General features: G+C 38.1%; 1 protein-coding gene across 1 annotated transcript; it reads left to right on the top strand.

The window, feature by feature from the left end:
* Positions 1-4315: 4315 nt before the first annotated feature.
* Positions 4316-5273, top strand: LOC127122366 (putative F-box/LRR-repeat protein 23). Its single transcript, XM_051052711.1, has 2 exons — positions 4316-4674; positions 4751-5273. Exons 1-2 carry the CDS (start codon positions 4316-4318, stop codon positions 5271-5273), a joined length of 882 nt encoding a protein of 293 aa, XP_050908668.1.
* Positions 5274-26400: the final 21127 nt, after the last annotated feature.

Raw genomic sequence — 26400 nt, 5'->3', positions numbered from 1 at the left:
CGGAACATGTCTCCCACCTTTAAATTGCCTTCTGATCGTGGATACGGGTTATAGAAAACAATGTTGGTTGTTTCATCGTCAAGCAGATCCATGTTTGTCATATGTTGAGGCGGATTGTAGACATGACTAGGAGGTATTGGCGTTGGTTGATCATCATCTTCAATGTCATTGTTCAACATATGATCGACATGTATCTCGGTCTCCTCTTCTTCTTCGTCAACGACGTTGACTTCTGCTTCTGCTTCTGGGTCGACGTCATTTGAGCATTGTGAATCAAATTCACCAGATTCATCCTGTCTGGTTATTTGAGATTGCTGAGATGGTATACATGGTTGAAGAGTAATATACAACTCAATACAATTGCAGCCTGAATGTTTATGACTAAAAAACATGCATTCATCATCTTCATCATCCCGTACCTTAAGCGGGAAAAACTTGTATTGACTGTTCTAAAAAAATATTGGATTTTGATACGTGATCTTTGACACAATACCAGATCCTATGCAGGATTGTATTCTTTTTTTCAAATGCAAGAAATTTGCATTTCTCTTGATCGTAAGTCAAACGGTATCGGTGTTTCGAAGATAAAATCCGTATAACTCAGACTCGTATGTCTCACCACTGTAGTGAACATTGACACTATATTTCGGTGAAGAAGACATTGTAATATTTCTGATGCAGATGAAAATTTATTTCTTACTGTAGATGAATGTGTGTTGAATGTTGGATGTTGATAGTAAGACACTTAAATAGGTAAGTGATTTGTCTCATAAGCAAGCTAGTCCGAAGTGATGTGTCACAAATGTAAGCTAGTCTGAAATGATGTGTCAAACATGCAAACTACTCTGAAGTGATATGTCCAGCATGCAAGAGAGAGGAAAGCCATGTGTCACACATGCAAGCACTAGATTCAAATGAATTGACTCCTTATAATCCTTGCACATGAGCTCTAATCCATTTGGCTACACCATGTCTTGCATGCATGCAGACCTCGTAGCCAAGCATTCAGACATATGTGTGTCATGCATGTGCCTATGGAGGCGCCAATTTGAATGGCGACACCATGTACAAAATGCACATGGGCGCCAATTCATTTGGCTACCACATGTAAACACATTTTTCTATGCTCCACACTTTTGCCTATAAATAGAAAGGCAACTCTAACACTTCTTCCATACCAACACTCACTACTTCCTCTACAATATCACATATTTCATCTGCAACAACCTCTTTCATCTGCACCAACCTCTTTCATATCCAACAAGATGTCTATCCTCACAATGGGCGAATCGCACAGAGGAACAGTTGCAAACATAACAACTTATGTAAGTGTTTTATTATTTTGTTATTTGTCTAGAGTACCTTTTAATAGAGTATCTTTTAATAACATATCAACTTAGTAAAGTATTTTCTTGTTTCTTTTATAGGATGTTTCAAGGTTCCGTACTCGGGTCCACGAGTATGTCCACATGGACCCGATGATTCAACCTTATGTCGAAATCGCCGGTTTTTGACATATAAGCAAAATTATGTCTTGGTCGGTGGATAATAAATTCATTCTTGCTTTATGTGAAAGATGGCGTCCCGAGACACACACATTCTGGTTTCCAACCAGTGAGTGTACCGTGACGTTAGAAGACGTCTACATGCTTTTGGGACTGCCTATTGAAGGTAAAGTTGTAAATGGTAAAACCAATGAGAATTCAATTTGAATGGACCTCTTGGATACTGATTTGTTAGATGATAACTCAAGAGGTCAACATATACTCATTTCACGCCTTAAGTCATATTATAACAGTTTACATTTAGATGAGCATTCTACCGAAGAAGCTCGAATAATAAAAACTAGGTGTTATATTATGCTTTTAATTGATTCTTGTTTATTTCCCGAAGGTAGTGGTTCTAGTATGCATGTCATGTATTTACCTTTACTAAGACAAGTAGATAGAATAAGAAGTTATAGTTGGGGATCCGCTTGTCTGGCCTATCTTTATAGTTCTTTGTGTAAAAATTCACACAAAGACACATCTACCTTTTCTGGATGTGCTGTTTTGCTCCAAGCATGTGGTTGGTCAAGACTACCGTCCCTAGCGCCCGTCAACAACAACCCTTTCACATTCCCGTATGCACAAAAGGAGGTTATTTAAAATTCTATATATTTACTTACTTTAACGATTATCATCTCTAACTAATATTTTTACCATTTTGGTGCAGATGGTCGGCACGTGGTATGAGTTATAACAAATGTCCTAGGCATTGTATTACCCAGTATCGCAATCTCTTGGATCACCTTCGACCGACAAACGTATGGATAATAACCTCATTATTTCATTATAATTTATTAACTTCTTCTACCAAGTTTATAATCCAAGTTACTTTCACATTTCAGTTCATTTGGCGTCCCTACCTAAATTTGGATCATGACCATGAAGTCAACGAAGAAGACGCAGCCGTATAGACGACATGCACACCGATAATAAGATTAACAACTGTGGAGATGCACAACAGTGATCGTGTGAAGTTGCAGTTCGGTATGCTTCAACACATCCCAGGCCCCCCAGCAAGCATAGGAGAATGACATATGCGCAAAGTTAACGATCAATGGAACTTCAATCCATGGCAAAGCTTCGCAAGATCTGAGTGTCGCAAATGGAAGCACCGCCATGACCATGTCTTAACTGACGTAGTGATGCCAAATGAAGAAAAACCAAGTCGTACTTATATGGCTTGGTACAGATCAGTTGGTTTTGAGTTCATCGTTGAGGATATGTATCTATACGACCCACGCCAACAAACTTACACACAAGACGTCTCAACATCTAACCCCTAACAACATTGTCATCCCGACTACACACAAACCCCTATCCGTCAAACTTTCCGTTCCACAAACACACAAACATACAACCATAACATGCCATACACCCAACCACAATACCAAGAGCATACCCCGTACCACCACCAACAAATAGATCATCAACCAGAGACCCAACATCGCTTCGCATCCAACACATCACCCTACCAAAGCCGCCTTAGCCAGAACAATCAACGATCATTCAACATCAACCATCCCTCCTCCTACTATAGCCAAGAACCCCAAACCTCACAAAACTGAAACCTTCAACAACCCTATCTCTACCAAACACCCCAACAATCTTTCCAACCTTTCCTCGACGCATCATTCACACCCATGTCTCCCTTCAACCGTCCCGGTCGCCCACCAATAAGTCAAACACAACCCAACTACTCTGGCACGGGTCATGAACTCAACTATGGCGGTACACCTTCGATGCATACTCAAGACTATGCTAATTTGTCTGACTATCTCAACAAGTCATCTCCTGCAGTTGGTAGTGATGTTCCTTGCCCCTCATATGCTCAAACACTAGTGGTGAATCATCAACGCGGGTTAGGGCCACAGATTCGGGTAGCTAGGGGATGTGGGACCGGAGGTCGGTTAGGTGATCCCGGTCATCAACATTAGGCTTTTTTGCATAAACGCAAATTTATATTAATATCAATTGGTCTTATTTCGAAATTATGTATTACATAGACTGTTTAACAAAAAAATTACAAAATACATTGAGGTGCCAATTCAATTGGCATCTCCTTTCAATTGATACACATGGGCGCCAATTGAATTGGTTGCACCATGTGCCCTAGCCAATCCAATTGACGCTTACACTCTATATTTAAGAGGAGACGCCAATTGGATTGACGTCTCCTCCTAAAAGTGAGGTACTTTAGAAATTTGTTTGAAAACAGGATTATTTTGGGATTTTTTTTTGAAAAACTGTATTATTTTTGTAAAAGATTCAGATAAGTCTACCTTACCACATGAGATACATCCTTCCATTATTATGGTTGCTTCAGCTTCTCCTTGCATATATTTAAATATAAATTCTTAGATTAAAAAAATTTAATAGTTTCTTTTTCAAAAATTATTAATTTATTATATAAATAATATTAATTAATAAATTATCCTACTTATCATTATCATTTCATTAAAAATAATTTTTTTATCCTAATAAATAAAGTTGAAGAATCTAAAAACTCACTTTTAAAATAGAGATACTAAAGATTACTATGAAATTAGGGGATTCAAGCCTTAATTTTAAAAATTAACTTTACCTGGGAAGATTTAAAGCAACTGGACGATTGAAGCATTGATGAGGTGAAGTAATTTCCATTGGGTAGCCAAATGGTTCGAAGATAATTGAAAAGCTTGCGACCATTACAATTCCCGGTATTTTAACTTGAAAACAGTTCAGAATCACTATATATAAAATGTGAAGTACGCATATCGTATATCAACATTATGGCTTCTTCTTGTTTGAGTCATGTGCTTGAAATTGATAAACTCGCGATCTCACCAAAGCCAAACTGGCTTGAACTTCCTAGAGACATAACTATGAACATACTGCAGAGACTTGAAACTCTTGCTTTAGTGACAAGTGCATCTGTTGTGTGTCCTCTCTGGTGGAACATCTGCAAGGACCCTATCATCTGGACCACCATTGACATGAGAAACGTCTCTCTTTCAAACATTGACTTTGAATATTCCAGTATATTAGAGAAGATTTGCCGCTATGCTGTCAACCGAAGTTGTGGTCATCTCAAGGACATTTATATCAAAATATTTGGGACTGATGAGCTCCTTCTTCTCATAGCTAACAGGTATTAGTATCATTTATTGGTTTATTTTTGCATTTGTTTAAGCTTATCTTTGCATTATATGTTTTCATATTTTCAGTGCAAGTAAACTGAGATGCTTACAACTTGAATTATGCCATGAAATTTCAAATAAAGTATTGGAGGAAGTCGTGAATAAGCAGCCATTCTTAGAAGAGCTTGAGTTTTGGCATTGTTCTGAACTAAGGGAATATTCTTTTGGACATATCGGAGGAAGTTGTCAATTTTTAAAGTCATTCAAATTTAGCCCTTGTGTTGAGGCAGTAAGGGACATTAAGTGTGATGATGTTGCGGTTACTATTGGAAAAACAATGTCTAACCTCAGACACCTTACAATTTTGAATAATGAACTCACCAACAATGGATTACAAGCTATTCTAGATGGGTGTCCTTTTCTTGAATCTCTTGACATTCGAGGATGTCTTTATGTTGATTTGGATGGAAGTTTGGAGAAAAGATGCAATGCAGAGATCAAAGAATTACGATTTCCAGCGGAATCTATATATCCCAAATTTGATTTTCTTAATCTCATGAACTATATTTTCAGTATTGATTATTTTAGATTTTATGAAATTCCAGAATAATTTTGATTTAGTTTTGTTGAAATGCTTGTTATTTTCACATTATTTTATAGAATTATTCAAATTTCTCCTTGTTTAAAAAATTGTTATAACTGTTCTTTATTTTAAATATTACGAGTTATATTTGTATCATATTTGATTAATCTTTGTGTTATCATAATGATCGATTATCTATTCTTGAAGTGATTATTATGCAATAACTGATTTTTTTTTATCTTGAATCCAATTATTTTTTAGTGGCAATTTTTAAAACTTTAAAACAACAATATTTTAGAGATTAAATTTTGTATTAAAAAAAAGTATTAGAGTTATTGTAAAATCCTTTCAAAAGTTTAAATAGGAAAATATATTCATGTTTATAATGGGTGATAGGAAATTATATAAGAAAAAAAAATTATGATATGATTCTTTAAGAGTTAAAATAATGTGGAACAACCTAACTCTCTTTCAAAACCTACGATCCAAAATATGAATTTTATATTTTTAATTTTATATTCTTTTTACTCTCTCTCTTCTTTGTCGATTAATAATATCTTACATAAAAATTCAATTGGTGTTCACACCTCGATTTTGTTAAAACTTATGATACTGAAATGAATATTTTTGTTACAATTAGCTTAAAGTAGTTTTATTAACCAATCTTTTACTTTTCATTATTTATCATTAAAAAAATATTTTTAATATTTGAACGTTTATTAACTAGTTTTGTCACTTCATTAACCAATTTTTTATATTTAATTAATCAATTTTTTTCACTATTTTAAATTATTGTTCATGTGCACCGTTCATAGACACTTATCATGCTTCATGTACTGTTTATAACAATATTATTTTATTTTTAAAATATATTATTCACCGTATAAATGCGGTAAACAGTCTATACAGTGTAAGCATTTTGTGTAGGAAATGATGCAGGAATAACAATGCTGATTTATTATAGTTATTTTGATACTTATTCAATTGATTGATCTCATCAATTTACTCTCTATGGTTGATAATAAATGTCTTATTTTTAAGTTAGGCGCAGTTCTTAAAAAAAATGATTATATATATGAATTTTAATGATAAAATTAATGGCATTTACTAAAATATCTTTATTTATTATAATGAATGAAATTATTGAAAAAAAAATTGAAAATTAATAAATAAAAATATAATAATAAAAAATAATAAATATTATATTGATATTTTAAAGAGATATTTATTTTGATACATAAAAAAAATGTAAATAAGACATTTTATTGAGATTGAGCAATTATGTGTTGTTACACTTATAAAGAGAATTAAAACATAATTATTTGAATTAACACTTTTTGTGTTTTTCATGAAAAAGAATTCTTAAAGGGATATTAAAAAAAATATTTAATTGATTATTAATTTATGGAGAAAAGGAGAAAGTGTAAATTTAATACAATTTGCAGTAAATTTCACTTTTAAAAAAATATAAAGAATAAACTTAATATAATTTTCTTAACACCATTAAATCAGAGTTGACGGTTCCAACAATTGCTTCGGGACTAATTGGCAGTAGGGATATTTTCGGTGCGGTTTGAGCAGTTTTGACACTAAAAATTATCTGAACCGCAGGAAAAAAAAGCACGCTGTTTGGTTGATGTTTACAAATAAAACCGAACCAAGCAAAGTCAAATATATGTGATTTGGGTTGTTCGGTTGGTTCGATTTCTTAAAAGATTTTTATTGAGTCATACATACACGTATAGAGAACAACATAACTATGTGTTTAGTCATTCATACATTATCAAATAACAACAAAATTCATCATATTTAGACAAAAACTTCTCATTCAATATAAAAAAATAAGATTAGAAAAAAGTGAAATTAAAAACATAAAATAATAGCATAAACAATATCAAAAATATTATAATAAAAAAGAAAAAACGAAGGAGATGAGAGATTAGAGAAGATGAAAGAGAAAGAACATAAGAGATGAAAGATTAGAGAAAAAATGTGCAATAAAAATATAATTGGAAGAGAAATCAATAACATAAAAATGAGAAGATGAAAAATAAAGAATATAAGAGACGAGAGATTAAAGTAGAAGAGGTGAGACATACATGACAAATATGAGAACAATGTGCGATACAACTATGAGAGATTTGAGAAGGTTGAAACTAAAATCTTTAGTGTGGATAAGAGAATATTTGTATGGTTAAGGCATAATAGATTTGGGCTTGGGTTGGATGTGAGATAAGTGGTGTTTGGGTTGAAATATAATATGGTTTTGGCTGGTTTAGTTCGGTTTGCAAAATACAAACCGCAAACTAAACCGCGCGGTTTTGTTAAAAAATATACCCAAACACAAAAAAAAACAAAATTGCGATTTTTTGCGGTTTCGGTTTCGTTTAGTTTGGTTTGCATTTTTTTATTTGGTTGATTCAATTTTGAACATCCTTAATTAACCGTAAAAGACTATGAACTTTTTCCTTTATGGAAATTAATTCGCCCATCTCCTTAAAATGTGATACTACTTCGTCGAACTTGACCCAACATATAAAGTAATTAAGAACATTATCTAGTTTACCTTTTATTTATTTTTTCTCCAATTTTGTATTGTGAAGAACACATCAAATAAATATTAAATGTTAATACAAAAAAAACTCCACATAGAATTTATCACACAATGGAACTATGACAAAAATAACGTAGGTTTCTTGAATACAGTTCATGGTAGAAGTGTACATGGGTCAGTTTGGATTGGATTTGGCTAAAACCAAAACTCAACCCACATAGAATATATCAGTTGGGTAAGGTAAAATAACCACCCATGACGTCATTGGGTCGGTTTGGATAAAACCATAAATTTAGGGAATTTCTTAATGCACCTTATATGTTACTTACACCATGCAAAATATACTAAAATATGCTACGAATTCCGGAGATGCATCTCCAAACGCACCTCAAACACACAAACTTCCTTCGTTTCTGAGTCACGTCCCAATTTTATGAATAAATTTATTCCATAAATGCATTTCCGGAATCCGTTGAACAAAAAAAAGCAGAAACTTATGCCTAAGCCTCCTCAATTTCGCCGCAAAAGTCATAAAACCAAAGCCTCTAGATCAAATATCTTGACATCTTGGATAAAAATAGACATATGGTTTAGGTAGCATTCGACACTTCTATATATTTTATTTGACATCTTGCAAAAACTTATGTCTAAGTCTTCTCAATTTCGCTACAAAAGTCTATAATACATGTTTGTACAATGTTCCATTGAGTCTCCCTTTGAGTGGTTAGTAGAATTTCAGTTTAATGGACAATAAATTCATTTTAGTTTATTGCTGAGGTGTTATAATTTACATCATGCTTCATACCATATTTGAGTTTTTAATTGGATCAAAACTAATGAGCAATAAGGAGTCTAGATTCTATTATAGCGTCTTTGTCCAATTTAATGTCGGTGTGTAACAATTACACGAGGAGATATACGTATGATGATAGAAATCCATTTTCTTTGTGAAGCACAAATTTTGTTGGACACTTTTCCTTTTTCTTGCTGTTTTTTTTTTGTTCAACAGTTTGCAGAAATGAATTTCTGGAATTTTTTTGAAAATGCATTTCCGGAATAAATTTATTCATAAAATTTGGATGTGACTCAAAAACGAATGAGTGTATGTGTATTGGATGCATTTGGAGATGTATCTCCAGAATCTGAAGGGCATTTTAGTATTTTTCATATGGTTTGTAAGTAACATATAGAGTGCATTAAGAAACTCCCTAAATTTGTGGGTTGGATTGGGTTGGATAGTGGATCATCATTTTTTTTCCTTTTTTTTCTTATTCAATTATAATTATATGTTATATTGTTTTTCAAAAAATTCTTTTCGTTTGAAAAAAAATTAGCCATATTAATGTTATTCTTTTAACATCAAATATCTAAATATTCTATAAAATTTATAATAAAAATATTTGCAAAAATCAAAGTTGTATTATGGTAGTATATAGAACTAAAATTACATAAATTACTCAAAATTTAATAGTATTCACATCAAAATATGCAATGTGCAATATCATAAATAATTCAAAATCATAACTCATAAAATAAGAGCCTAAAATTGAAGAAACCAAGTATGAGGACATCAAAGTTACAATTCATCAAATTATAAAAATAAAGAGTGAAGAATATTGTTCAAATATCTTCTACAATTCAAAAAGAAACATTGAATTCAACATTAATTAATATCTTCAACCAAATTCTAATAATAAATATATAAGTATTAGTTCATATATCAAGTCACTAAGAGACCTACAAAACAAAAATATATAGTAGTTAAAGGTAAATTTTTTGGATTGAGTGGGTGGGGTCTTAGTTTACTTGAAACCCATATATTTTGAATGGTCTTTCATTTTTGAATACCATATTGACTCACTTACCCATTCAAACCCTTTTTATATCGGTTTGAGTGGGTATGACCGAATTTTGTAGATTTGCCCAACCCATGTACACCTTTATTTCATGCAACAGGTATATTCCCAACCCAAAAACTAAAAAAGAATACACATTTTCTTGTAGAAGAATGGGTAAATTTTCACCCTTACCAGTGTATAATAGATGCAAAACATCCCAATCACAAATTCTAGAATTCTTGTAAAATACGGATTATCATAATAAGTAAAATTGGATTTTTAAATTGTGTTAAAATTACTTCTTACATAGGCCTTGACATCATCTAATCTTCCATTTTTGAATTCAAGGACTTTACATCAATTTAAGAAATATTTTTGAAACAAAAGAACATATGAAACATAAGAAGTGGGCAAAATGGTGGTCACAGTAGTTCTTGAATAACAAAGATTAGATCATAACAAGATAAATTAAAAAATACCTCATCTTCTTCTTCAGACTCTGAATTAGAAGTTGATTCATATTTTGTGTCAGATGTTGTGAGAGTCATCAGTGTCAGATTTGCTTCTTTTTTATATTTACCTGATTTGTCTTTATTATAAAGTTCATTCCATGTTGTCATGAGACTCTTCTTGAGAACTAGATCCTCTAGATCCACTTCTTATACCACATAATCTCTTGTTCCTTTTTGTCAGCTATTAAAACCTCCTAATGATAAAGGTTATTTCTTTATCATCGGAGTCACCATCAGAAACTTCTTCATCAGAAGCTTCTTCTGATTTATCGACTTTTGAGGATCTAACAGCTTTACCACCAAATTTTTCAGCAACTGACTGCAAAGCCAGTGTTTTAGATTTCATCACAGGCTCATCTCCATTTAGATTTCATCATGGCACTGAAGGTTTCTTAGCAGACTTTCAAGACTCTGTGTATTTAGATCTTTAGCCTCTTGAATAGCTGTGACCTTAGGTATCTATCTAGTAGGGATACTTCTCAAATTTTTCATTACATGATCATATGTAATGTAACTTTTGCTCAGAACCTGAAGGACTGGTACAAGAACTTGAAACCTAGAAAACATGTTTTCAATTTCTTCATTACCCTTCATTCTAAACAACTCATAATGTTGTACAAGAAGGTTGGCTTTAGCCTCTTTGACTCGTTGGTTCCCTTCATAAGTAAAACACAAAGACTCAAAGATAGTCTTAGCAGTTAACTTATAAATGATCTTGATGTACTCAAAATGAGGTAGAGCTTCTATCATAATGCCTCTAACTCTATGACATTTTATGTAAATTTTCTTTTGAGCCGGTGTTAGATGCCCAAAAGTGCTTATTTGAGCTATCAAATGTGGGCATCTTTCACTCCATTTCCTTGCTAAAGTGTTCAAAACCACCTTTGTTTTGGATGAAATGCAATTCAATGATAAGCGATCTTGGTACCTTTGATTTGTGTGTTATTGTGCAGGAAGTAGGCATGAAATAATAGAAAGTGAAGACACAAGAAATTTGGCAAAGGGATCAAATAAAACAAGCATTCATCAGCTTGCTCGCTAGGCGAGGGCTGTGGCGAAGCACTCGCTAGGCGAGCGTCCAACGAAAGCCCAGCGAAAAGCCCCAGGATTTTATAGTGGCAAACATGACCACACTCGCTAGGCGAGCTTCCAGCGAGGTGTGTGGCGAACACGTACAGACTTGGTGAAAAGCGCAGCCAGCACTCACTCGCTAGGCGAGCCTTTAGCGAGCTCCCAGCGAGCATTCCAGTAGCAAAACCTCTCAACCTCGCTGGGGCGAAGGTTGAAGCGTGTCCTTCGCTAGGCGAAGGTTTTGTTCGCTAAGCGAACATGACAGTCTGGGAAAGGTTGTTTCTCTGGGCGCAGGTGCCTCGGGTGCCTCATTTAGGGGCTCGCTAGGCGAGCCATTCTGCTCACCTAGCGAGCATGACAGCCCAGTAGCAGCTCTATAAGTAGCAAGTGCCACTTTTTGGAGCCATACCTTATTTTTCCATACTTTTGTACTTTTTCTAGATTTTTTACAGCATTGTTCCAAGGATCTTTTGTGACCTAAAAACCATTTCTCTTCATCTCTTAACCATCTTTCACAAAAAGAAGGTGGATTCCCATCCAATCTCGATTATTCGACTCGGATGTTGATCAACCTTCTTCCGAAACTTGTTGACCAAGCTACCATGAAAATGAGTAGCTAAGTCCTTCATTTTGTCAAGGTTAGATGTAGATGATCATTAGCTTTGTGTGTAAATGTAAGGATCTTCATTTGTAAACTCTTTAATGGTGAATATATGGTGAAAACTTTGTTCTTATTGAAAACTCTTTGTGTTGGTTTATGATCGAGAGATGTTTACCAACTCTTAACCTAGGTTTTCATCCAATCTTGTTTGTTAGCTAGAGATAGTAATGAATGATTTTGTTCACCATAAGGTTGAACCAAAAAGTTGTCATTTTGATAGATTGTGTTAGAGATAAACAATGGATCAAAATGGGAAAACTCACAATGTGTGTTAGAGATAAACACATTGGGAGGACTTTGTGAAAGAATTTATCATCTAAAGGAGTTTATAAGTTTTGTTGATCGAACATATACATGCAAAGTGATCGTCGAACCCTAACTTTGGCAATATTTCTCAAATATTCAAACCAAAACTTTTACCGCATTTTATTACACTTTTATGCAAGATACTGTGACAAATACCAAAACCCCATTGTTACCTTAAGTAAGAATTAAAACAACTGTCGAAAGGCGGTGATATCTCACAATCCCTGTGGATACGATAACAAAAACCCGACACTTAAAATTACAATTCAACAGCCGGTGTGAGAGTTTTCCTATCATTTGACAGAACAGCTTTGTGAGGAACGGCTTCTGACAAAGTATTGAACAAGCGCATGTTTTTTCCACACGAAAGGTTTAAATGGTGCTATAGCCTATGGGTGACTCGTCACTGATAGTACTACAACATTCAAAAGACATACACGAGGAACACGCTTTTGGTGAACTCTATTATTGTAATAGAATCAGTGTCGACAGCGTAGACGGCAACGTAAAGTTATAACTCAAAAGTAAATGAAATTAAAATAAAATGTTCAACGGGAACAATTGAAAAGTAAGGAAGTTACATTGAAATAAATGTGGTGATTCACGTACATAGCACTCTTAAAAACTCTTACTTCCTCGCGCTGGGAATGAGAAGTTTTTTACAAGTGATTTTAGTAGAAGGTGAACACCCCGAGCCCCTCGTGGGATATCCTATTTATACTAAACTAAAGAAACTGCCTACAGGCCAAAGACTCCTAAAAAATAGCAGACGTCGTGCCACACGATCTGCAAACTGCTCTATACACGTTCTGCAAACTGCTCCATATTCTGGCGCTTATTCTTCTTGTAACTGCTAGTCATTTTCAATTTCAAACTTCTCCCGCCCAGGTATTTAGGTCGACCCTGTCTTCTATGTGTTTGACACAACCCAAAATTCCTTAAGTCCCAATCTTCATTTCAATTGCCAGAATGGGTTTTCAACCAAACAAAATTCTTTCGTCGGCTTCATCCTCTGATGACTTATGTTTTTCTCAACTCTTGCTTATCTTAGGCACATCTCCACCCCTTGATGGGGTATAAACCTTAAATTCATAAGGCACTTTCATTAATTACGTCTTCAACATGCCTTATAGATTTCTTGTGGTAACAAAATTCCCCCCAGAGATGCCATTTTCGAATGTCGACTTTTGTGAGATAATAGTATCTTTGAGATGTCGACATGCTCCTTACCGCTTCCACTTCTACTTAGTGGCACACCTGTTTGCCCCACGCTGATGACGTCATCTAATCATGACGAATGTTTCCCTTTTTCCTCGAGACACAAAATCACATCTCTATCACTTCACGTCTTTATGACTGAAACGTGTTTACCGTCATAATTGCCTTCTCGCCTCCACGTGTCTGCAGACGTGGAAACATGGGTATATATGTCGAAACAGAAGATCAAACGTTCACTCTTCCTTTTCTCAGGGTTTAACCCTTATAAAACCCTTGTTTCTTCTTCTTCTTTCCTTTTTTCGCCCTGTGCTTCAGTGAACGATAATCACCTGCACTCTGTTTTAGTAAAAAGAACAACCCTTCTTCTCCAAAACTTCAATTTCTTCCATGGCTAGCTCAAGTAAAAGCAAAACATTTCCCTCCGCTGCGAAGCTCGCACAACCTCTCACCATTGATGGTAAGGAGTACGTTCCTGAACCTCTATTTGCAGAAGAGAAGGCAAAAATCTGGCATTCCTAGGTATTCATCCCTTTCTCCTTGGCTGAAGAACCTTTAGCATTTTTAGGTCCACTTCCAGAAAATCGTCGTCCTGAGATAACCAAAACAAATTCCCTTTTCCCCACCAGTCATCTCTTTGAACCTTTGGTTTCTTCCCAAAACCCTTTTTCCCTTCGTTATGTTGACAGGAATTTTAGGACTGCTCCCCCCAAGAACTGCCTTAAGTTTTGCGCCTGGATGGATCGATTGGAAACAGAGAAAATCGACCATTGGAAAAGGACATGTATCTATACCCTTCTGTAGATTTCCCGTTGTCGCCCTCCCCAGTCTTGTGCCATGTTACTGGCTGCCCTCCAATTTTGGGATAGTTCGACCAATTCTTTCCATACCAAGTGTGGCATGATTACGCCGACACTCTTGGATATTGCTCCCATCACTGGCTTAAAACTGACTGGAGAAGTCTTTGACTGTGAAGTCGTAGCACCAATCTCTCTGCGGTTTGACGTTGGTGACTCTCGCAAGTTGACCTACAACAATTTTATTGATCACCATGCCACCTCTTCAGGCCCTGTGACCACTGAAGAACACGTGGCTTTCCTGACTCTTTGGCTATCTCGTTTTGTTTTCTGCTCTATATCTATGCAGATGGCCAAAAAATTTGCTCTCCTGGCAACCCAGCTGCACCAAGAGCGTGACATCGCTCTGGGCCAATTAATTTTAGCCTCTCTTTATGAATCTCTGTCTGAAGTTGTTGGTCAAATCAAACTCTTTGACCCTGAGAATTCAAAGAAGAAAAATGTTTTGGTCCATGGACCTTTTTGGTTCTTACAACTGTGGCTCAATGCCACTTTCTCTAAAGACATAGCACCCTATGGAATGAGAAGGGTTGCGTGTCCCCCAGAAGAACGACACCTCATTTGGAAGCGACTGATCCCTTTGACGCCCATCGATAAAACATTTCCTGACGCTAAGGTGTTTCGCCTCTTGTTCACCATCATGCTGACCCTCGCCGACTTTCTTCCTTCTATGGCCCCTTTCAGCAGTCGAACTGAAGGTCCTGAATGGCTCACCAAGGCTTTTCCTCCAACTGAAGATGAGCATAAAAACGAAACCTTCCTTATCTGGAGACGTCTTCTGGTCCCCCGATTTCTGTCGGCTGTAACCTCCGGCAGCAACCCTGGCCTAGTTGCTTACCAACCTAACTTGGTAGCCAGACAATTTGGCATTTGTCAGTTTATTCCCAAGTCCCTGTATTCTTCTCCCGACTTACTCACCAATATCCTTTGTGATCAACTCTGGAGTATGATCCAAGAAGATCTTGAGACCCTTTGGGAAAACTCGACCAAAGCTCCATTCCACTCCCTTTCAACCAGCCTTCTTCTGCACCAAAGAGTTTGATGATTGGTGGCAGTCGTATCTTGCTGTTTACATTGGCGCTCCTGAGGCCAAATTATCTGAACTAACTCGGGCTTTTGTATATTTGCAGGCGAAATCGACCAAGTGTAAGGCTCTCCATGCCAAACAAATTCGCGCTTTTCAGAACTATTTCCAAGTTGTGTATCGACCTGATAATATTCGTCGGACCATCTTTGAGGCCGCGTCCGAATTAAAGGAGAAGGTAACCGACAAGCTCCCAAAACTTAAAATCCCTGTTACGCGAAAAACAAATATCTTTATGCCCTTCATTTTGGAAACATTAAGTTCCCTCCTTTGCCATCTAGCCCATTGGCTTTGGCCTTTGGCAATTCGGTTCCAGAGTGGTTTTATTGTCCCGTTTCACACGTACAAAATACTTATAAGAAAAAGGCCGACATAGTGGTACCGATGAAGCATTATCTGCCCTACTACTCAGGGCCACTTTATATTGATGCTCAATATGTTAGCGTGTTCGAATCCACCCAACTTGGTAACACTTTTCTGGAAAGCTAACACCTCCTTTTAGTTGGATTTCGCCACTTACTTGCTTTTTTATGTTTCTTTACAGCGATCCCTCTAGACCATGTGGATCACGTTCCTGCCAATGAACCCACCCTTTCGACACAAGAGACTCAAGTTCGACTCTGGCTGAATTGCCGTTTTCTTTTACCTCGGTTTTTATTCTTAACCATCATTTCCCCTCTTGTAGGCTGCTCCTGAGAAGTCCTCTGATGATGATGAGCGACCTATTGCCCAAGTTTTGAAAAAACCCAGTTCTTCGGTATGCACCTATATGAAGCAATCTCACTCAACCTTGTGATTTCTCTAAGGAAAACACTACGTGGTCTCTAACTTCTTATTTATGTGCAGGGTCAACCACGTTCGACAGACCCAACTATCTCCTCTCACTCCAGGAAATCCAAAAAACACAAACGCTCTGCTGCCATAGGATCTGAGGTATTTCTTGTCGGCTTGTCTGATCTTCTGACTAGAATATCTGCTTATAACCTCTCTTCATGTCTTCAGCCGACTCGGCCATCTTCTCAGCACTCCCACAAATCCAAAGGCCATCAAGGCCATAAAAGAAAGAAGCACGATTCTCCCTCCAGGAGTGGTGAAGCCAAGAAAAAGAAACACCACAAAGTGCTCACTCTATAGGCTACTGCTTTAGATGCCGACACTATTGTGGTTGACACTTCCCTCCTTAATAAAGCTCTTGATCCAGCTGTGGGGGTTTCCCAGTCGACCAGCACCCCCGCTGCTGCTGTCTTGGGGGAAGAAAATCCAGATGTCGTTTCCCCTACACCGACACAGGTAATCACTTGTTTTACTATCTTTTCCCTTGAATCACTGGACTCTTCTTACAAATATCTTTTCCTCTTACAACAGGACGATGCTTCTAATGAGCCATCTCACATTGTCGCCGACTACACTCCCTCGTCGCCGGCTTCTTCTCCAACTCACCAAGCACCCTCTGTCGACATTGCTGGTGTGTTCATTGGCTTCCCTATCCATATTAGTGATAGTGACTCTGATTCAGTCACTAGCCCTGCAACGCACACGGATTCCAGTTCGACTAGTTCTGACTCTAGTCTTTCTTCAGCTTCCTTGCCTTTGTAGGATTCAAGGGAAACAGGGGATGTCGGTACCACGAAAAACCAACCTTCTCAGACTACTCCTTTATCAACTGCTTCTCCTTCATCTTCCCAGGGGTTGGCCATAAAGCTTTCTGCTCTAGCAGCAATTGCTAGGCTTCATAGCCTAGTTAGGTCACGTGATGCTTCTTCAGATTCTGAGCAGCATCACCATTCTGGTAAGATGGGTTCTGAGGCGATGAAAACCAAAGCTCTAATGGACAAGGTACGTTTTCACGCTTTGAATCCTGACCTCCCTCATGTGCTTATGAATGAACCTGCTGTCGGCCCAGAGATCTTGCATGTGCTTGCCCAACTCAAAGAGCTTCAACTTTCAGAATATGCTAAGTGTGCAACGGCCACTTTAGAAAAACTTTTGGTTCCCATGCTGCGTCATCTCGACAGCGTTAGGGAAAATGAGCGCCAGATCGTAACTACTGAGGCCTTTGTGAAGGAAATATGGGAGTTGGTGATGAATGCCGACGCAAAGGTCACCAAATTGCTGGGGACGATTGAGGAGAAGAAAAAAGAATTGGCCTCCAAACAAACAAGGGTTGTTGAGATACACCAACAAATTGATGACCTTCGGCATCAAATTGTTGCTTTGGACAGTGCGTTGGAGTCAATTACTGAGGAGGAGGAGTGCTTTGTCGACAAAGCCATAAAGCCTATCCAAGATACTGTGGAGCAGACCACCAGCGATGCCTTGGCGGTAGCTGAAGGACTTTCCACCGTTGAAAAGAAGCTTGAACAGCTTAAAGTCCAGGCCGACACCTTGGAACCTACGTCTCTCCACTACAACTTTGAGCTTCAATCCTTTCGCTCTAGATTCAGCCAACTTTGATCGATTATTTTTCTTATGTAATATTTGAACAATGGCTTTTTTGCCAGTTTTTTATGTCATCATTTTTATTTTTTTAGCACTGTGTATATTTAATTTTATGTGCCTTTATATCTGGTTTCAAACATAGTTTTCTCCAACCTAGTTTATTCGACAGCCATTTAGTCTGTCAAAATCTTGACCTCTTGAAGGAGAGGCCTATACTTTTTTAAGTATTTTCCATTTACTCTCAAGATTCGCCTATCTAGTGTCAACTCTTCGACTTCGTAGGCGTTATTAGAGAAAACCTGCAAAACCTTAAACGGTCCTTGCCAATTTGGGGACCATTTACCCAAAACTCTATCATTTCTATCCATAGGCAAGATCACTCTCCAAACTAACTCGTCGACAACGAACATCTTTCCTTTCACCTTCTTATTGTAGGCTTTGGCGACTTTTTCTTTTTGCCTTTGTAGTGAATCCAAGGCTAACATTCTCTCCTCATCTAAATCGACCAGTTCGTCTGCCATCATGCTCCAATAATCTTCAGAAGGTATTCCATATTGCCTTTGGGTTCTGACTGCATGAACCTGAATCTCTATTGGTAACACTGCATCGTACCCATATACCAATCGAAACGGAGTTGTTCCAGTTGCTTCTTTTGGCAACGTTCGACATGCCCACAAAGCTTGATCTAACGTCTTATGCCAATTCCTTGGCTTCTTGCCTACATGTTTCTTTATTAGGCTAATGATCACTTTATTGGCCGTTTCGACTTGGCCATTTACCTGTGCATAATAGAGGGTAGAAGTCAATAATTTGATTCCCATCTCTTTTGTAAAATCTTGCACTTTTCGACCAGTAAAGACTGACCCTTGGTCAGTTGTAATTGTTTCTGGGATACCAAATCTGCAGATGATATGACTTTGGACAAAGTTTATCACAACGTCTTAGTCTACATTTGTCAATGCTACGACTTCGACCCATTTTGTGAAATAGTCGATACCGACCAAAACATACCTATGTTGTTTCGACGAAGCTAGTTTTATTTCTCCAATCACATCCAATGCCCATCCTCGGAAGGGTCGGGGCTTCACAATTGTATGCAACTCGCTTGTAGGCATATGTTGTATGCCCCCATGCAATTGGCATTCCTGACAACTTTTAGCAAATTCAATGCAATCTTTCAACATTAAAGGCCAATAAACTCCTGAGCGCATCAAAAGCCATTTCATCTTCAGTCCCGCTTGATGCGCCCCACACGCTCCACTATGTACACTAGACACAGCCACATATGCCTCACTTTTCCTAGGCATTTTAGTAAAACTCCTTCAGTTGTCTTCTTGAATAATTCATCACTCACCAAGACGTAGCTAAGGGCCTTATATTTTACCTTTCAATTTGTCGACCCTATAGGATTACGTAAATAATTGACTAACGATTTACGCCAATCACTTTCTCCCTCGTCGTCGACGGTCAGAATTTCAAAATGATATTTATCTACAGCTCCCAACTTTATAACCGACAAATCGGATGGTGATAACAATGTCGCTCGTACCTTCTCTCTTACTTGGACCTCTTCTTCATCCTGGTCTTTTGACGCTTTGTACCCTGAGGCTTCCTGCGCCAAATCGTTTGCTCTCTGATTCTCTTTCTGTGGTATGTGCTGGAGGCTTACTTGCTTAAACCTCTTGAGTAGTCTGATGGTAACCACAAAATACATGATTAAATTTTCTTTAACACACTTGTATTCTTTTGATACCTGCTTAATCACTAACTCAGAGTCTCCCATTATTTCGACATTCCTTGCCCCCAATTCTAGCAGTAGTTCAAGTCCTGTAATCAACGACTCATATTCTGCTTCATTATTTGTGCATACTCCTTCAATTCTGTATTTGAACTCTGCTGGAATTCCATCTGAAGAAATTATGACTCCTCCTATCCCAGATCCATGCTTATGCCTTGAACCGTCGAAGTATAATCTCCATGACACTATGTCTACGTAATTTTGCGTCATTTCGACCATTAAATGGTCGACAAGAAAATCCGCCACTGCTTGCCCTTTCATCGCTTTTAAAGGCACGTATGTCAGAGAGTACTCAGTTAACGCTAAAGCCCATTTACCAATTCGACTATGCAAAATTGGTTTAGATAACATGTGCTTAATAATATCAAAGTGAGAAGATATATACACATCAACAGGCTTAATATATTGCTTTAGTTTCATACAAGAAAAATACAGGCATAGACATAGTTTTTCTATATCAATATACCTAGTTCCGGGATCATTAAGCATTCGACTAAGGTAATACACAGGTCTTTCGACACATTTTTCATCCTCTTGGACTAACATACTTCCTATAGTCGATTCTGAAGCTGCAATATACAACCTCATTGGCCTATCCCTAACAGGAGGGGTCAGTACTGGAGGCTTAGTCAAATACTCTTTCATTTTGTCGAAAGCCTCTTGGTGCTCTTCTTGCCACTTAAAGTCCTCATTCTTCAGTCGAAGGAGTGGTGAAAAGGCTTTAGTTTTGCCACTTAAATTTGATATAAATCTTCTAAGAAAATTTATTTTACCCAGCAAGGATTGCAGTTCCTTTTTGGTCGACGGAGGCTTGATGTCCATAATGGCTTTTGTTTTGCTTTGGTTTACTTCGATACTTTTTTTATGCACCACAAAGCCAAGGAAATCACCCGCCTGCACACAAAAAGCACACTTTAATGGATTCATTTTCAATCCATATTTCCTCATCCTTAAAAAGGCCTTTCGGAGATGTTCGACGTGAGTAAGTCGACCATTTGATTTTATCACAATATCATCAATGTATACTTGCATGAAATCTTCAATAAAATCATGGAACATTGAGTTCATTTCCCTCTGATATGTTGCTCCAGCATTTTTCAAGCCGAATGGCATGACAACCCACTCATATGTTCCCAAGGCTCCTGGGCATCGAAACGCCGTCTTCGGCACATCTTCTTCTGCAATAAAAATTTGGTTATATCCAGAATAACCATCTATCATACTTAAATATTCAAAGCCAGCGGCCGAATCGACCAACATTTCTGCTATGGGCATGGCATACTCATCTTTGGGAATAACAACATTTAGATCTCTGAAGTCAATACATACTCTTAAAAACCCATTTTTCTTAATTATTGGCACAATATTGATCAACCATTCGACATACCTTGCAGTTTGTATAAACTTGTTTTTTAGGAGCCTTTCTACCTCAACTTTTATCTTTGCCATGATCTCCGGTGCGAAACGCCTAGGTGTCTGCTTTACTGGCTTTCTTCTAGTTTTTATTGGCAGTTTTAGTTTGACCAAATCCCTACTTAAACCAGGCATTTCGTTATAATCCCAAGCAAAACAATCTTTAAATTCTTTAAGTAACGATATTACCTCAGATTTTAACTCTTTGTCGATGTTAGCGCTGATGTATGTTGGCCTTTTATCGCCAATTTCGCCAAGGTCGACTTCTTCTAAGGGGTCTTTTGGTTGCATCTTCTCTGGCGCCTTTGGGTATTTTTCAAACCCTAAAGGTTCATCGTCATAAATACAGTCCAAACGCTGCATGTTGACGTTTCCTTTAGCCAAAACTGGCTTATCTGGAGGCTATGGCTCAATAGCCAAACTACCTTCTTTCTTTAACACATAGGCTTCGACAACCATGTTTTCTTCAGCCTCTAAAGCCGATTTTATTTTGTTCTCGGAAACGTATGTCGAAATCCTTTTTAGAGCTTCTAGCTCAGTCATCATCAGTCACATCCGCCCAGCCTATCAGTCGGATACCTGTATAGGGTGGATCATCCAAACGTTCCACATCCCAAATGAAGCCATGAGTCTCGTGCAGAGTTAGAGAAACAAAAGCTTCACTCAGATTAGCATACACATCCTCAGCTGGAAAACAGGGAGAAATGTTGGCCAACTTTCTCTCGAATTCCTTCTTGCTGACATTGTTCACGTCAGCCATGAAGTACCCTTGGTCAGCTTCGATATTTTCGACCACTCCATCTTCTCTCCAAATCACCAATCTTTGATGTGCTGAAGATGGTACGGCTCCGACACCATGGAGCCAATCTCTTCCGAATAGCAAGTTGTAACTTGACTTGGCATCTATCACCATAAACAGTGTCGGCCTGGTTATTGAACCGACGGTGATATTCACCATGATCACGCCCATGGTTCTTTTCGTCTTGTCCCCATAGTCAGACAAAACCACGTTGTTGGATCTAATGTCGGTATCATACTTGCCAATCTTCCTCAGAATATGGTGTGGCATGATGTTAACAGTGGCGCCACAATCTACCAACACTTTGTTGATAGTCACGCCTTCCACTTTGGCCCTAATCAACAACGGTTTCAAATGATTTTTCATAGTCATCGTGGGCCTTTCGAAAACTGCTTCTTGGCTCTCAATAGAACCATCGTTTAACACAAAGTAGCATCTTGGTTGGTGTAAAGCCATTTCTTCAGCGTCGGCATCGTCTACCGACTCCTCCACCTCAGTCACACAATTATATTCTTGTGGTAGAATTGACACCACGTTGACTAAGATGTCTAGACTTGCTTCAGATTCTGAATTGATGTCATCAGTAACTTCATCAGAACATTTATCAGTTGGTCGACGAACATACTCCCTGATCCGTTCTTTTGCTGTCGTGTCGACCTTCACAACAACTTTCTTTCCAGCATTCGCCCCACTGGCCATGCCTTTTCCAGCTATTCCTGTAGCAGCCTCTCTTTCGGCCTGCTTACGCCTCTGAAAGCGTCTCCATTGATTCCTCGACATGGGGTTCTTCCCCAAGTAATTTTCAGAGACATGAGTCCTTTTTTCAGACTTGAACTCACGCCTATAATTAATTGCTAGACCTCCTCTAGCAGCAGCAACCCCTTGTGGGGTTTCTTGTTTTTCCCGAGGCTTGACCCAAGTGCCTCTAGGAACACTTGCCGACGGTACGAAGCTCCTAGGCCTCGCATGAGCACTTTCCACAGCCTTCTTTGGGACTCTTTCAATCTGGCGCTCTCTATTTTGCCCACTTCTTCTGTTTTTGCCCAATTGTAGCTTCTGGAAATTTTCAGCATCTATTTTATCGGTGACATCACCACATCTAGGGCACAAGCATACTTGTGAACCCTTATTCTTGCAGCGAAACAGGAAATCTACCAAATCTTTATCAACCCTTGGGTAGACTTCAGCTATGTCGATATCTGGGCTTTCACCAGTTTGCTCCAGCATGTCGGCCTCATCGTATTCGGTGATCTCAACCATGTTGATCTCGACTGGCTCCACGAATAGAGCTTCTTCTTGGTGGAGAGGGTCAGCATTGATCTTCATTCTACGACCAACAAATTTCATCCTGCCTTCTTGAATCGCTTTTTGAACCAGATCCCTGAAAAGGTAACAATTAGAGGTATTATGACCAAGATAATTATTATACTTACAAAATCCTCTTTTCTGTCTTTGTTCTAGTGGTGGTATTTTAGTACCAGGTGGCACCACCATTTGGCCATCTTTAACTAACAAATCAAAAATTTCCTCACACTTTGTCACATCAAAAGTATAAGTTTTCGAAGGGAATTTTGGATTGTTTTCGACAGGATTTTTTCCTTGTGCAAGAAGTAATAATCGACACTCATAGGCAGATCCTGGCTTTAACTCAGCCACGTCAATTTCTAATTCGGTCGATGAGGCATAATCAGCCTCATATATTGGATATGTCGCGTCATAGTCGACAAACGCTACTTTTTCTTTCTTAGCCTTATTTTGTCTAACCTTTTCTAACCTTAGCCGTTCGAGATGTCGAACTCTATCAGCCAATTGTGACATACTTTTCACAAAAGTTGGGTCTATTTTCTTCCTAATTGAATAATCTAACCCCCAACAGCCATCTGAATAAGTTCATGTTCTGGTACTTGCGTAAAGCACCTGGCCTTTAATGATCTGAATCTATTCAGATAATCGTCGATGCTCTCAGCAAACCTTCTCTTGATACTAGACAATTCTGCCAAACTAATTTTGGAGTGTCGTTCGTAAAAAATTTCATGGAACTTCTTTTCTAACTTGGCCCACGAATCAATCGAACTTGGGGCCAAAGAAGTGAACCATGTGAAGGCAGCCTTAGTCAGAGAGGAAGGAAATTTTTTGACTCTCAAACACTCATTATGAACTAAATCTCCTGACTTTGTTAGATATCTGGAAATATGCTCTATTGTCGACTCACCAGATTCTCCCCCAAACTTAGTGTACTTAGGCACTTTCATTCCTCTAGGTGCCTCAGTTTGGAGAATAAACTCAGCCAACGGGGAAGCATATAGTGACCTTTGCAATGTGGCACTCATACCATTCCTAGCCATAATCCTTTCGACAATAGTTGTCAAATTATTTTCTACCGCTAAGTCTTCTTGTCGATGTTGATCGACAATTTGATCAGCGTCTTGGTGTCGGTTAACCAACATCATTTGGTTACGTCCTGCTACTCCTGATTCAACGCCTTGATTTTGCTGGGGTCTAAGGATTTGTCCCTCGTGGGCGGTCTCATCTTCTGCTGCCCCTATCTCCATCTGAACAGGAACGGTTTGTCTAACCACTTGTGCCATCTGTCGAGCCGGTGCCCCCAGAAAATTACACAAGCGCGTCAATTGATTCGCCACCTGCCTATTTGTTTCAGCAGATTCCTGTATCACTGGATTAAAAACTGTACCCATTTGATTGGTTAACATATTAACCAACCCATGGTTACTATCATCCATTTGCTGCCTCAACACCGCTATTGAGTGTTCGACAGCGGCATGGTTCTATTTTGAGTATTATTCCTAACATTGCCCCTTGCGCTGATCCTTGCAGGGAGGGATTAGTATTTTGAGCGTTGTCTGAAAACAATGCCACACTTGATGTCGACTGGTATCCTGGCGTTAAGGAATACGGCATTCCATAAAGAGGATATGTGGTGCCAAAGCGAGACACATAAAGTCTGAACGTCATTATCGTTGATCCTGAACCTCCCGGTGGAGGTAAAGGAATTGATGTTCCAACCGCACCCGTAGTTGACATCGTTGAGGTTGCACTTGTCATCGGCGGCAAAGTGGCAACCTGTGAGATTACTGTTTCCGTAGTGGATAAAGTCCGTTGTGGCACTTCATCTGTATTGGAGTTTGACATTTTCAAAGTTTCTTGTGGCTTACTATATAGTTTGCCACTTCTAAGTTTCATGCAATTTCGTAACTGCACTAGCACTGTCCCACTGGACGTGCCATTTTGTTTACTGTGGAAATTGGTAAACAATCGTTGGTCCTCCCTAGGCCTTAAAACTAAGGGTTACTTGCAGGATCGACCAGTTGATCCTAAGACATGTGCTAGTGCAAGTGTGACTTATTCAATTCGACAGAACAACTTTGTGAAGAACGGCTCCTGACAAAGTATTGAACAAGCGCAGGTTTTTCCACACGAAAGGTTTAAATGATGCTATAGCCTATCGGTGACTCGTGACTGACAGTACTACAACATTCAAAAGACGTACACGACAGACACGTTTTTGGTGAACTCTATTATCGTAATAGAATCAGTGTCGACAACGTAGACGACAACGTAAAGTGATAACTCAAAAGTAAATTAATTTAAAATAAAATGTTCAACGGGAACAATTGAAAAGTAAGGAAGTTGCATTGAAATAAATGTGGTGATTCACGTACATAGCACTCTTAAAAACTCTTACTTCCTCGCGCTGGGAATGAGAAGTTTTTTACAAGTGATTTTAGTACAAGGTGAACACCCCGAGCCCCTCGTGGGATATCCTATTTATAATAAACTAAAGAAACTTCCTACAGGCCAAAGACTTCTAAAAAATAGCAGACGTCGTGCCACACGATCTGCAAAATGCTCTATACACGTCCTGCAAACTGATCCATATTCTGGGGCTTATTCTTCTTGTAACTGCTAGTCATTTTCAATTTCAAACTTCTCCCGCCCAGGTATTTAGGTCGACCCTGTCTTCTATGTGTTTGACACAACCCAAAATTCCTTAAGTCCCAATCTTCATTTTAGTCGACAAAATGGGTTTTCGACCAAACATAATTCTTCCGTCGGCTTCATCCTCTGATGACTTATGTTTTTCTCAACTCTTTCTTATCTTAGGCACATCTCCACCCCTTGATGGGGTATAAACCTTAAATTCATAAGGCACTTTCATTAATTACGTCTTCAACATGCCTTATAGATTTCTTGTGGTAACAGTACCACTGTAAAGTGTTTAACACTGATTATGCTCTTATGTCAATTGAAGGTGAGAAAAATACAAAAGAAGGGGGAGTTGAATTATGTATGTTAATTCTTTTTCTACTTTTGAAAAATAAAATTCAGAATCTGAACAAGTTCAAAATCTGAACTCAGAGTTAGCAGTAGAATGAATAACAATAAGAAGCAAGAGATAAATCGATACACAGATGTATCCTAGTTCCTCTCATAAACTGAGAGTAGTTCAGTCCCCTTGTCCAATAAGATATTTTCACTATAATCAAACTGATTACTCTTTGCTTAAACAAACTAGCAAGAGACTTCAACTGCTCAATCACACCAGAAAGAGACTTATGCTCAAGCAATCCAACAAGAGACATTTGCTC

This window comes from Lathyrus oleraceus, chromosome 2 (assembly GCF_024323335.1).
Source record: "Lathyrus oleraceus cultivar Zhongwan6 chromosome 2, CAAS_Psat_ZW6_1.0, whole genome shotgun sequence".
Taxonomy (NCBI): Eukaryota; Viridiplantae; Streptophyta; class Magnoliopsida; order Fabales; family Fabaceae; genus Lathyrus; species Lathyrus oleraceus.
This window is presented reverse-complemented; position numbering and strand designations above follow the sequence as displayed.

Coding starts and splice junctions, on each gene's coding strand:
- LOC127122366 (XM_051052711.1), top strand. CDS start 4,316: ATGGCTTCTTCTTGTTTGAGTCATGTGCTTGAAATTGATAAACTCGCG. Junction 4,675..4,750: donor CTTCTTCTCATAGCTAACAG/GTATTAGTATCA, acceptor TCATATTTTCAG/TGCAAGTAAACTGAGATGCT.